Source organism: Heterocephalus glaber, unplaced genomic scaffold, assembly GCF_053883595.1.
Source record: "Heterocephalus glaber isolate CG9 unplaced genomic scaffold, H.glaber_assembly_v1.0 deba00000738, whole genome shotgun sequence".
NCBI lineage: Eukaryota > Metazoa > Chordata > Mammalia > Rodentia > Bathyergidae > Heterocephalus > Heterocephalus glaber.
The window spans coordinates 5,115,677-5,129,639 of record NW_028258161.1 but is presented as its reverse complement, the minus strand read 5'-3'; the positions used below and the strand labels follow the sequence as shown (position 1 = coordinate 5,129,639).

The window sequence follows — 13,963 nt, the reverse complement described above, 5'->3', positions numbered from 1 at the left end:
ATGTGATATATCCCAACCACACAAAATGTTTTCAAAGTCAATAAATTACCTAATTAAAATATCAAGAAAAATTAAAAGGAAAGTGATTTATAAGAGAAACAGACTGCTACAGCTTTGGTGCTACATGAGCAGATACTATGAGGTTGTCAGAGGCTTGCTGAATTCTCCCAGCAGAATTGCTATGAAGCAGCAGACAGGGGACAGCCTGCCAGAGGATAATGTATTAGTGACACAAGCAGGATCACAGGCAGAGCCAACACCAGCCTGATTTTTCAGAGTAGTGAACATCTTTGGCAAAGGGTTGTAAAGCCTGTCATAATCTTCCCTCAATGCATGTAGCAATTGCATTTTAAAAGATGTCAAAATCACTTAATTATATGTAGAACAGATCAGGTCCAGGGACAATGGTTTTTGCTCATGTGAATATTGAACAGATGTTCCAAAGTGTAGAATGCAGGACAGTTCTTTTGTATCCTGTGCCTATTTGGATATCCAGTACCCCCTGGCCCCTGTTCACTGTATGTCAGTAGAAAAAAGTCAGGAAGGGGGCAGTACTGCCATTCTTTGGAAATTACTGCTAGAGTATTCATTATCAGCAACTATTTCTTCTCACCAAGAAGAGGCTGTAGCTCCTTAGAGGGTAAAGCAGGCATTGTGTGCACAAAGCCTCAGCAATAATCATACCTGTGTGACATAATGCAGAACACCCAGAGCTATTAAGTGGGGTCTCAAAGCTTGCTTTGGCTTTTATTTTTCTTTCCTTATTGAAGCCATCAGAATTCCAGGGGCAGGGTGGTAATCCATGGTTTCTGGGGAATACTCCATGTCGGACTGTGTTGAGGACTAAACAGTATGTGTGTTTCGGTTCTTCAGCCACCTAGGTACATACGGAGTTTTCACAAATGCTGCGTTTGATGCAAACCCGTAAGGTAAGTTGCCTATGAACATTTTTTTTTCATACTAGGGATTGAAGCCAGGGCCTTCACCCTGAGCTATATTCCCAGCCTTTTAAAACTTTTATTTTAAAACAGGATCTCACTAAGGTACTAAGTTGCCTTGGGTGGGCTGGAACTTGTGATCCTCCTGCCTCAGCCTCCCAGAGAGCTAGGATTAAAAGCATGTAACATCACACACTCAGCTTCTTCTTCTTTTTTTTTTTAAGGAAACAGAACAATAGACAGCTTGATTGTTTTTACATAGTCATGTATTCAGTTTTAATTATGTATTAAGTTTTCAGTCCATGAAGGAAACTATATTGGCAACAGGAGATAAATAGGACAATAGAGTGATAATAGTGAATTTGTTTAAAGATTTCCATTTCCTCCAGGATGGAAATGTTTGAAGGATACATAACCTGGACATTCCAGGGTGTGTGACATTCTCATTATTGGTTGCTATTTGGTGTGGACACTGTGGTGTTTCCTCAATATCCCTTATGCTACCTGCTGGGCAAACAGATAATCGGACACCATCCTTATCTCAAATAGTACAGTGTAGATAGTTAGTTGAGTTTCCTACAGAAAGTAACTTGGATGGCAGAAAATCTGGGATCTAGGAAGAGATTACCTTGAGCTTCACAGGAGAGATGGGATGAAAGATTTCTTGCTTTGTTTCATTTTTTTAAGGAAAAGATATTCATTTTCATTCCTTCGGTTCTATTTTCAGAGACACGCCCTTCTCCTAGTCACCTCATTCAGCCTCTCAGGATCCTGCTAAGGAACACGAACCTTCCTGTTAGACTTGACTTCATCTGTAGCACCTCTGTTACAGGTTTCTGTACATATTGTGGGTAAAGGACAAGGACGCTCCTTTAGATTTGCTCTGGACCAGAGCAGAAGGACTGTGCCACATTCCCGCCTCTCCACCCACTGTCTTCCTGCTCCTCCTCCCTTCTTCCTAAGACACCAACTACAGAAGTCAGGAGCAAATGTTTTGCCTGTGGTCTGGACTGGCCTGACTGGCCTGGAAATATTAGTCAAAGGAGCTTCTGATTCACCAGAAGACCAGACTGTGGAGAAGTGAAAGGGAGATATCTCATTAATTTTGGATTGAAAGTAGGCATCTTTTACACTGTTGCAAGACAGAGCATGTCTAACTTGAGGGGATTTCTGTAGGATCTCCTGGGGTCTCCAGAGGTTGCTGTCTCGGAGGCCCCTTGAAACTCTGCTGATGCTTCCAAAGGAGCCTCTGGATGGCGTCAGAGGCTATGGAAGACAAGAACCACATGTTACTGTGGAACTCTCCCTCCAGAGATCAATATTTAAAGCTACAGATAAAAGGATTTCCCCACCAAATACCACATTCCTCTGTTTGATGTTCTGTTCAATAAGGTCTGTGCACATCACTGTTTACCATCCATGGAGCGCCCAGTTAACAGTTCAACCGTTTAAAGAGTTGCAAATATTGTCCACATCCCTGCTCCAAGAGAAAATCAGAGAAGCAGAAAGTCTTCATCTTAATGTTCTACACAGAAGAGCAGATGTTTTTTACTGGTTATTTAAATCACATATTTAATAAATACATCACTGAAAGTTATACATTGCTTACCTGAAATTAATGCAAATATTAGAGAGCCAAACAATATAATGTCTTGTTGCAAGGAAATGTAATCTGATGACTATGTCAGTAGACTGGATGGATACACATAAGCAAATATACAAATGTAAATAGTAAGAGTTAACTAAAGGGCTACAATGATTTTGCAAGAATTTTGGTAGCGACCTTGGGACTTAGGAACATGATACTTAATCAAAAGTTTCTCAGATAGACTGCCAGTAGCATCCTTGACTGTTTATTATATGTCAATCACTAGGCTAGTTATTACATGACAGTGGTTCTCAACCCTGCCCCTTGAGTCAGAATTTATACTTGTGAAAGCTCCTAGGGAATTTTGATGGTCTAACACTCTTGAGAACCACTGGTTTTATAGATATACAACTATATGGCATCATTCCTTCTCTTAAATAGCTTATAATTTTGTTGGAGATTCAATAAGCACCTACACAAAATGATAAAGGGTAGCTGAATGTAGTGGTGCACACCTATAATTCCAACACTCTGGGAGGTAAGGGGGGAGGATCCCAAATTCAAGTTTAGTCTGTGCAATTTAGCAAGACTGTCTCAATAGAATAGAATAGAATGATAAAATAAAATAATGGGGTTGGAGATGTAGTTCAGGGAAAAGGCCCTGGGTTCAATCCCTAGCGCCCCCGCCCCCGCCCCAAGCTAAAGAGTCATTATAATTTAAACAGCAGTACAGGAGTTCATAAAATGAAAAAGTTAAAATTGAACCCAGAATCAGGAAGAGGGGTAAGACCCCAGTCTTTAAAAACTGGGCAAAGAAAGGAGAGAATGGGCATTCTAAGTCAGTTGAATGCTATCAGCAAATGAGCAAAGACAGACAGAGGGGTAGGGAGCCTGATGTTGTTTCCCAAGACTTTGCCAGTATGCAACCGGCTGAATGCATTGGTGGCATAAAGCATAGGCAGAAGCTCAGGTCATCACGATGCTTCAGGTAACACACTTCTCAGATCCTCTGTCATCAGCAAAATAAAATTCAAGACAGGGCAAAACAAAAGACCCTTCCTGAAATATAAAGGGCCCAGAGACAGGAAGCATAATCAGAAATAAGCCCATGCTGTGTGCTCCATAAGTGCTAGGAATCCTATATTAACAGGATCCTTTTATTCTCCTAGTAATCCTATCGGGAAAGATTAATCTCCTTTTTGTTTGCAGATGTCAAAAGTGCACCGTAAGGGTCAGGGGAAGTGGACATCGCTGGAGACCCCTGCAGTAGGTCCCAGCCTCCTGTGAGCACTGGTGAAGGTTAAAGAATAGAGGAAACAAGACTTACAGTGAAGCTGAGTCTTGAGTCCCGGTCAGTGCTGCTGATGGCAGCAAAAGACAAAAGCCCCCAAGCACATCCAGTATCTATTTAATACAATCATGAGAAGGAACAGGGAGCTATGGAGCTTTGAAGTCATCCAGTGAATTACTGCCAAACACTTGGCATGATGGCGCCAGGCAGGGCTGTCAGGGAGTAGGCCCTGCTTATCTTGCTAGGATAGAAGAAACTGGTATTGGGACCAGGCACAATTAGCAAGCAACCCACAAAGTCAGTGAGAAGCGGTAAAAGATTTTAACTGGGGTCTCTCTGACCTCAGTTGCACGTAATTCAGCAGGGCTCTGCCACTTCACAGACCAGGACTTAGGCCTCGGTGACAGCCATTAGCAAAGGAGCAATACTAGCCCAACTCTGCTAGCTGACATGCCCATTTGAGTCACGCAGAGCTTTGGTCTGACTCGTGATATAAAACAGTATAGCAGAATTAGGGAAGGCAAGAAGCACATGCCACTCATAGCCCGCCAGTACTGGGCAGGGATGTCTGCTACAGTGCACCCTGGTTAAAGACATCATTGCACAGCGATGCACGCATACCCATGTTTACAGCAGCACAATTCATAACAGCTAAATCCTGGAAGCAGCCAATATGTCCATCGACAAATGAATAGATAAAGAAATTGTGGTATTTACACACCCTGGAATACCTCTGTCCTCTGCCATAAGGAAAGATAAACCTGAGTCATTCATAGGAAAATGGATGCACCTTGAGACCATAATGTTAAGTGAAATAAATTGGACACGTTTAAATACCACATGGTTTCTCTTATATGAGAAGCCCAAAATATAAATAAAGAGCACCATAAAAGATAGATGATAGCAAAGAAGGAAATAGAGCTTTCTCAAATGGGAAGAGGATGAAGAGATGGACGGAGGGGTTGGGAGGGGAAGGGAGGAGGATGAAAAACGGAATCAAGATGTGTTAACTACATGCACCAGTCCACACACGGAATGTAAACATTAGGTACTGCAAACACAGACTGATAAACTTAAGTTTAATTAAAAGTTAGTGGCAAGCTGGGATGTAGCTCAGCGGCACCACGCCTGCCTCGCAAGACCAAGGTCCTGAGTTCGATCCCCAGTACCGAAAAGAAAAAAAAAAGTTGGTTGTTCTGCCAGCGTGTCAATCTTTTCCTAAAATAAAGGTGAAAGACGTTAAAAGAGAAAAGGAACTCCACTGCAGAGAGGTAGAGTAAGTTGCCCCACACCACACGGGGAGTAAGCAGAACTGAATTCTGCACTACTGAGAATCCAGACAAGACCCCTGCTGCCTCCCCCCCCCCCCCGCCCTGTGACGATGGTGACAAGCCATTGCCCAGAGCGACGCCCACCCCGTAAAGTGATTCAGAGCGGGAGGTGATTCTGCGCCCACGGGAGGGGCGCAGGCTGCTCGGAGCTCACATGGTGCCGCGTCTCCCGCGCCGGGAATCGCAGAGGGTCGCGCTCTCGACCGGGCGGCTTCTGTCCTAGGCGCAGGCGGCGGGCGGGGAGGAAGCCAGGCACTGTCCCCTGGGAGAGGTCCAGCAGGATCGCTGCCCCGCAGTGACACCGTCCCCGTCCTGCTGGTGCCCGGGGCAGTGACCCCGATTCCGGCCCCAAGAGGCGGGGAGGGACCGGGCTGCGGGAGCAGACGGCCGCAGGGCGCCGCGAGGATCGAGGATCATGTCCCCCGGCCACGCGTGCCTCTGGGTGCTGCTGGCCCTGGGCGCCGGCCTGGCCGGCTGGGGCGTCCGCGCGGGCCTAGTGCGGGGCCTCCGGCAGTTCTACGTGGCCGCGCAGAGCGTGACCTGGACCTACCGGCCGGAGCCCCCAGACCCCAGGTAAGGAGAAGGGAGTACAGAGGGGCCCTTTGCAACTGCACCAGACACACAGACAGACAGACGGACAGACAGACAGACTGACTGGCTGGCTGGCTGACTTCAGGTAAGTATATACAGTTAATAAAGTATACGTGATGGCTTTATTTCGTTCATTAGACTTATTTTGCCTCTGCTCATATAGTTCATCCTTCTAAAGATATAGAAAAGATCCAGCTGGGTTTGTAAAATGCTGCCTCCTTTCCAAGAGTTTGTTTTCAAGACGGCTATGTTAGTATGCGTGCCTTGCTAGTATGCTTATTTGTCACTATGCTTAATTTGTTAGTATGCTTAATCAATTCAAGAGCACCAGGCTCTAGCTCCTGCAGTACAGCCTTCCTACAACTCCTATTCCCGCGTTCTGAGTCTAACATTTACATGGGACTTCTAACTTCATAGCCTGTAGTCTGTCTACTTAGCTTCATCTTCTAAAAGTAAAGATGTACACTTTATGATAAGCAGATAATTGAATAACTACTGCCGTGGTCTCTTATAAATGACTTTGAAAATGAAGTAGGACTTATTCGTGGCTGTTTAACATGGTTTTCTTTCTTCTTTTAATCGCTTCCTGGAATATGGTTTTCCCTGGATAGTTTGGTAAAGTCCCTATTAAAAGGCAATCAACTAGGAAGGTTTAAATAATCTGAAACGATCTTTGAGTTACAAACACTATTTTTGTAACTGAAAGGTTAAAAATAAGATTTCCCAGGGTGGAGGATTTAACTCAGGGGTTCCAGCGCCTGCCTTGAAAGTGCAAGGTCCCGAATTCGATCCCCCGTACGAAAAAAAAAAAAAAAAGATTTCCCAGAAACTAACCAAACCATATGGTCCATTCAGTATTTCCAGTTAGCTTTATTTTTTAATTTGTTTTGAATGGTAAATCTACTGTGACTCAGTTTTTAGAAACACTCAACCTCACAGTTTACGTGATTGTGAAACAACATGTGTTCCTCTTTAGGGTTGCAAAACCAAAGCCGTTCGCAAAAAGAAAACGTCCTATTCTGAGTGTCTTTTTCTACATAGCATTAATCCTTTCAAAAATGTCACTGGAACGAGGTTATTTTGGAGAGTGTTACATGCTGTCTTGGTCTTAGAAGAAGAAATTTCTCCTTTTATGAATAATAATTTTTTAATACTGCATTTCAAGGTGATAATCTAAGTGATACCCATGCCCTTAGAGAACTTCCATTAACTAAAACCCCAACGAAAACGACCTTCTTCCCAACGCTGATGTTGCCTGTTCATGGAGCCAACGCACACACTCCTTGAGGGTCTTCTTTGCAGCATGATGTGTTTATACCTGGGAGGAGGGGAAGAACTGGGGAGGTCAAAGGATACAAAGTTAAAGATGAACAAAGCCAGCCCTGCACGGTGATGCAAGCTTGTAATCCCAACATTCTGGGAGGCTGCAGCAGGAGGATCAGTTCCAGCCCATCCTAGGCAATTTAGCAACTTAGTGAGACCATCTCAAAATTAAAAATTTAAAAAGGCAAGGCCTGAGGATTTAGCTCAGTGGCACTGTGCCTGCCCCAAAAGCACAAGGTCCTGAGTTCTATCCCCGATACAGGAAAAAAATTAAAAAATAAAAAAGGCTTGGGACGTAGTTCATTGTGAAGGTCCTGGGTTCCGTCCACAGTACTGAAAAAAAAAATCAAAAGATAGAATGTACGTAACATGAAGACTATACCTAATTACAGCGTATTGTATTAGCAAGTCTTCCCCCAATTAGTAAGGAAATATGAATATTGGCAAAGGAGCCAAGCCAGAAAATTTTTCCTTAATGGTCTCTATCATCCCTATGAAATATTGTTACCATAGTTATTAAGATTCTGAACCCCATCCAACCTAGAAATAGAGAATAAAACAGTGGTTACCTGGGTCAGGATAGAGGAGAAGAAACATTGGCTCTATTTATGAGCTGTATCTCCTTAGGAAGTTACTTCATCTTCCATTAAAACTAGATTCATCTCTCACCATGCACTGAACTAAAATCAAAATAGATCAAAGATCTAAATATTAAAACAGAAATACTAAATCTTCTGGAAGACAGATTTAGATAGAACTCTTAAAGACACTGGTGTAGGCAGATTTTATTAACAAAACCCCAATCACACAGGAACTACCACAAAGAATCAACAACTGGGATCTCATCCTATTAACCAAGAGAAACCACCCACATAGTGAAGAGACAACCCACAGTGTGGGAAAAATTTTTTGCCAGCTACTCCTCAGAAAAGGACTACTATCTAAAATATATAAAGAACTCAAACAAAATCAGACCATCCAAATTTAAAGACACAATCCAAAAATGGGCATCAGAAATGCATAGACACTCCTCAGATGAAGAAGTAGAAACACCAAATAAATATATGAAAAAATGTTCAACATTGCTGGTCATTTGAGAGATGCAAATTAAAACAACACTGAGATTCCATCTCACTCCAGAAAGAATGGCTGTTATTAAGAAGTCAACCAATAACAAATGCTGGCGGGGTTGTCCCTCCACTGTTGGTGGGAGTGTAGACTGGTGCAACCACTGTGGAAATCAGTGTGGACATTTCTGAAGAAACTAAAACTAGAGGTTCCATTTGACCCAGCTATTCCTCTTCTTGGTATCTTCTCAAAAGATCATACCACAGCAATATATGTACACCCATGTTTATAGTGGCACAGTGTTTAATAGCTAAATCTTAGAAACAGCCCAAATGCCCATCAACTGATGAATGGCTGAAGAAGATGTGGTTTTTTTTAATATACTCAGCCATAAATAAAGATAAACTTGAGACATTTATAGCTAAATGGATGCACTTTGAGACCATACTCTTAAGTAAAATAAATTGGACACATATGTGTAAATACTGCATTGTTTCTCTGGTGTGAGAAACTGAAAGTGTAAATAAGAACCAAAATGTATAATAGATACTGTGAAATAGGAAGAAAATGTTGAAATGGGTAGGGGAACTAGGGAGGGGGTTAGGAGAAAGGAAGGAAGGGAAAGGAAAATAAAATGAGAAGAGAAGGGAAAAATGGAAACAAAGCTTTTGTAAATAAGGAGGGGAAGGATTGAATGGAAAGTAGGGGAATGGGAAAAAAAAGAAGCACGATATATCATGTACAAGTATAAATTCCCTATGATGAATGTGATCATTATGTACATCTAAAATGTACCAATAAACTTGATCAATTCCAGGAGCTTAAAGTTATATTTTGAAAGTTAGGCATTTAAAAAAATCGTATGTGGTAGATAAGCTGAAAATAGCACACATATTTGCTTATAAGTTATTTGTTCATATTTTTAATCACTTAAAACCTAAAGTTTGAGTTCACACTATGATTGTAGGTTTCTTTTCAGAAAATGGATTCTGAGAAATAGTGTGAGGATGGCCTAAATCTGTGAAAGAATGTTTGCTTATCACAACAAACTTTTTCAAGAAAACAATAATTATTTCATTCATTTCACTTATTTTTCATATATATAAACCTTGTGTTTCTGAAGTACAATAAAATATAGTTATTCTACAGATATCTGAAATGTGAGGAATCTATTTTTGGTAATGTGAATAGATGCTGTGCACATTTTTCAAATTAGGTTTTGTACTTTATTTCCAGTTTGAATCCTTTCACACCTTCCTTTAAGAAAATTGTCTATAGAGAGTATGAACCATATTTTAAGAAAGAAAAGCCACGATCTAGCATTTCAGGTAAGCCTAAAATATATTTTAAAAGATAAATTTCTATGGGTAATGTATTCATTTGTATCTATAATATCCTTTGTGTGTTGTTTCTAACCATGTTGGGTATATAGCATGTGGGCTAAGTTCACAATGGAAAGGGGAACCCTGTGTTCATATTGTTGAGAATTTTAAATCAGTGATGGTACAACATTAAGCCAAACAGGGACCCTGTGAAACCACAGGGGTCACATACCCATGAAGCCAGTGTTTTTAATCTTGGTTAAAATAGCTAAACAAGGCTTTGGATTATCTGAATTTATATTCATTCATCCAAGAAGACACTGTGTAGCTGCAGCTGTAGGTGTGGCACTGAATTAGGCACCATGGATGCCACAGTGGACAAGACAGACTCCTACTCTACCTTCATGGGGCTTGTAGTCTAGTTCAATAAGCCTTAACAGAATGAGGTTTTGTTCCCAACTGGTTTCCTAGACTCAGTTAAAGGGACTATGTACAGTTGATTCTTTGCATCTGTCTTTCCCATCTATTCTGGTTAGTGTGAATAACCAAATAACTGTGATTTTTAAAAGAAAATCTCTTCTTTTTGTTTCATCTTTCCCTTAATCAAGGAGACTAAGTTGAGTAGGGTTCTAGGAGCTTAACCTTGGGAAAATATTTCAGAGAAATGACAGAAGTGATCAAAGGAGAACTCCTCCAGCTGGGTCTCTTTGTCTATAATTCACCCACCCTTCCTCTGACCAGGTCTTTACACCTGCCATCTTTCCCATACTCACCCTCTGCATCTCCTATGCATCTCAGTACCTTGGATCTGATGATCACCTGTAATCTTCAACCTTTCCTCAACTTCTCTTCAGTCACAGATTAATAGCAAAGGCATACATGATGGTATGGGCCTATAATCCGAGAACTTTCGGAGACCAAGGCAGGAGGACTGGAAATTTGAGCCCAGCCTGGGCAACTTATCAGTTTAGCAAGACCCTGTCTCAAAATTTTTTTTTAAAAAGGGAGAGGAGGCTGAAGATGTAGCTGAAGACCAAGACTCTGGGTTCAAGCTCAAGTACCAGAAAAAAACATCAACTTCCCCCAGGATCCATCCTCAGCTACAACAAGGGCTTTCACACCTCCCTACCAAGAATCCATGTCCTTTCCAAAGCTGCACTGATTGCTACCCACTCACAACAGAAACAACTCTCCCCTCATCTGCTCGCCCCCAGTACTGTGTGAACTAATTCCTACCTTTTAGGGATGTTGTGAGAATCAACTGAGTTAACAGATACCCAGTACTTAACAGTACTGCTAACACTTAACAGGCACTCAATATAAGTTAGCACATTATTACATCATGACTTTTACTATTGTGGTTATTAACCACATTTCTACTAGACTATATATCATGGGTTTGTGCCTATCTGTATATTCATATTCCTTCACTCTCTATATATCTTGGTATTTGATCATTTATATATTAACTGATCCTTTAGTAAATATGCTTTTAAATTTTCTTTTTTTTTTCCAAAACTGTTTTGGAGAAGTAGTACATTCCAGACTCCAGGGATGTGAAAGTGAAGAAGACCTGGTCTCTGACTCCCAGGAGCCATCTGGCTACTGGGGATGACCTACAAGGAGGCAAATAGTTGTAGTACAGTCACAAGGGAAGGAGTTCGTGGAGTCTGCAGTGGGACGTGGGAGACCTCTCTCCAGTCCAGTGGTCACAAACGACTTTCCACTTCTAAGTTGATAGCTGAGGAAGAAATAAAAAAGAAAGAATAAGACCTTGGAAAGGCAAGTGGAGGGGAGGAGTGGAGATGCATTTGAGACCAAAGGAGCAGTGCTGTTGAAGTTTAGGGGTGAGAAAGTGTGGTGTATGGGGGGAATCATGACCAGATCTCGCAGCTGGGGCACGAACTTCAAGGAAGGAATTGATGGCAGCTGCTCTTGGTGGGGATACAGCCAGATCAGACAGCCATATTCACATTTTGTCTTAGGGGAAGTAGCAGTCACATTAAGGATGGAAGCAGGAGAAAGACTCAGATTTGTGCTTTGCAAAGATGATTCTGTCCAAATATGGAGAATGGATTGGAGCAAGGCAACTCCAGAGCTCACAAAACAAGTTATGAGGCTTTTGTGAATCTCTGTCAAAAGGAATCAGGGACACCAAGGTGGAGAAAAGTAGATATTTAGGAATTGCCAGATGTGATGGTTTATGCCTGTAATCCCAGCATTATGGGAGGCTGAAGCAGGAGGATCATGAATTGGAGGATCATAAATTTCTTAGGCAATTTAGTGACTTAGTGAGATTCTAACTCAAAATTTAAAAAGTTTTAAAAAAGATCTGGGGACGTAGCTTAGCTGTTTCAATCTCCAGTACTAGAAAACACACAAACATTTAGGAGTGAAAATCAACTAAACTTGGTGCTAACTGGATGCAAATAATGGGAAGAGAGAGGAGCTATGATTGAAGCTTCTGGTTTGACCAGTACAATGGATATGGTGCCATTCAGTAAAACAGAAAATTTAGAAAAAGAGTGTGACGGAAAATGTGCTCAGATTTGGAGTTTGAGATGTCTGTAGAATACATACCTAGCAATGTCATATGAGCTGGTGGTGTAGAATTTTGTCCTTTAGGAGAGGAATCCTGAGCTAGATATAAATATTTGGGAGGCATCAGAACCCCAATACCAGATGGTAAATGAAGTTCCAGAGGGTGTGAGATCACCCAGAAAGCATAGAAGAGAGGGCTACAGACAGAGCTCACAGGAACAACAAAGGCCAATGGATGAGCCAAGAAAGAAAGGTTCACCAAGGAGCTGGAGAGCATCTGCCCAGAGAGGGCAGAGGACAGCTAGAGAATATGGTGACCAAAAGCCACCACAAGCAATGGGTACAGGGACTCAAAGGCTGCCTTGTCATGAAAAAGGTGGGGCAAGATCATATGAAGGAAGGGGCTTCAGGAGAGAATGCAAAGTGAGGAAACAGAAGCAGAAGGAACTTATAGATAACTGGTTCCAGAAATTTAGCTTCACGCAGGAGGAAAGACAGTGGCTCTGGAGGGGAATGGAGGATTTAAGGATATTTTGGAGTTTTACAGAAAGGAATATAAAAACTTACTGTCTAAGGGAAGAACTTAATGGATAAGGAAAAGATAGAGACATGTGATGAAAAATAGTTGATGGAGCTATATTCAGAAGCAGCAGAAAGCTGCACCTCTGGCCTTCAAAGCTTGGGCTGGCCCAGCCTTACCTAGAAGGGCTCCTACCTCCTCTGGGTGAAGGAGGGGCAGTGAGCTTGCCCATAGAATTACATTTGCAGCTGTGGGCAGAAAGTGGAAAGATCTCCTGTCCTCTATCACAGAGCCTGTTTGGTTTCATACTCCAGCTCCCACCTTAATTTGTATAACAGATACTTAAGAATTGTTTAAGTTAAATTATAAGTGGAAAACATATTCACTAGGCCTAGAAAGGAGGAACTGGGAACCATCTGAAGCTCCGCCTTTTGTGGCTTTTTCCAAATTAACCAAGTTTTAATGCCATTGCCAGGAAAGATATTGTAGTGAGTGCCACAAATGAAAGAGAGAATGCCAGGCTGGAGATGTGAAAGCAGTGGTGGTGAACCTATGGCACATGTGCCACAGCAGGCTGTTTGTATCACTGAAAGCTCTAAAAGGTTCGCCATCACTATTTTAAAGCAATAAGGAGCCATACATAGGTTTTGAAGAGGAGAGTGCCCTGATGGAAATCCTTACAGACGATAAACTTTTGTAGTGATTTCCTGATTTAACCTTATTAATCAAAAGTAGACCTTGAGAGTTGGTAAGAACAGCCTTGGATTTATGTTTCTGCTTCTTTCACTTTAAACATTACCTTCTTGTCAAATCCTTGGCGTCCCAGAATATATTTGTCTTGGGTGAACTAAGGCATTGTAATATCCATTTTGGGCTGCACGGGTGGCACTGTGATTCAGCCCTCAGCTGGGAGCAGAGGGCTGGATTAGCTGACCTGCAGTCCTTTCCAACTCCACACCTGCAGGCTGTGCTGCCTCCCTTGTGGACTATGCACCACCGCCCACCCCAAGCCCTGGGCACTGAAAAGGTGGGAAAGGGCCTAGGCCATCCAGCTGAGGGAGAAGCTAAAGAGCAGCTCAAAAAACATTCAGCCACATGTTTGCCTACTTGTATTTGATTTGCTTGAATGAAAACATCTTTTAGTTTTGCCTTAATACTGAAGAAGCAGGAAGGGAGGCTGAGTAAATACCATAAACTGTCCATGGAAGTAAGAGGTCTCTAGGAGACCTGCTCTGGGCATCTGGTATTTGCAGCCATGTGACACCACCCACCAAATCAGCCAAACAAAGGATCCATGGTGACAAATGCAGTGCCCACAGTGACAGCATGGTCAGCCCAGATGAGGCTCATGGGCACCCTGGGCAGGAGGATGGCCAGTGGGGCCACCATGAGCAGCCAAGATGTAAGTGGCAGGGTCAGCTAGTGGAGTCACATGTGGCCAGCAGCCAAG

At 42.3% G+C, this 13,963-nt stretch overlaps 2 protein-coding genes and 1 long non-coding RNA gene across 6 annotated transcripts in view; 2 read left to right on the top strand and 1 right to left on the bottom strand.

The window, feature by feature from the left end:
* Selp (selectin P) overlaps nt 1-2,535 on the top strand; it is a 34,099-nt gene extending 31,564 nt beyond the window's left edge. Inside the window, exons 15-16 of the mRNA XM_087206902.1 lie at nt 874-929; nt 1,666-2,535. Coding sequence (XP_087063028.1) covers nt 874-928 — 55 coding nt within the window. The 3' untranslated portion in view covers nt 929; nt 1,666-2,535. The remainder of the gene's footprint in view (nt 1-873; nt 930-1,665) is intronic.
* Nucleotides 740-5,426, bottom strand: LOC106007808 (uncharacterized). The gene is made up of 4 exons (XR_002389486.2): nt 5,303-5,426; nt 2,353-2,415; nt 1,567-1,712; nt 740-877 (listed from the first exon to the last, which is right to left on the bottom strand). It is a non-coding gene; the product is annotated as an uncharacterized LOC106007808 (long non-coding RNA).
* The window catches only part of F5 (coagulation factor V), a 69,129-nt gene continuing 60,251 nt past the window's right edge, over nt 5,086-13,963 (top strand). For 2 of the 4 annotated variants that reach the window (XM_087206901.1, XM_087206900.1), the window contains exons 1-2: nt 5,219-5,721; nt 9,367-9,458. In XM_087206901.1, coding sequence (XP_087063027.1) covers nt 5,564-5,721; nt 9,367-9,458 — 250 coding nt within the window. In that variant the 5' untranslated portion in view covers nt 5,219-5,563. Of the gene's footprint in view, nt 5,722-9,366; nt 9,459-13,963 lie in introns of all 4 variants that reach the window. The other 2 variants (XM_004865230.4, XM_087206899.1) reach the window with 2 other exon arrangements.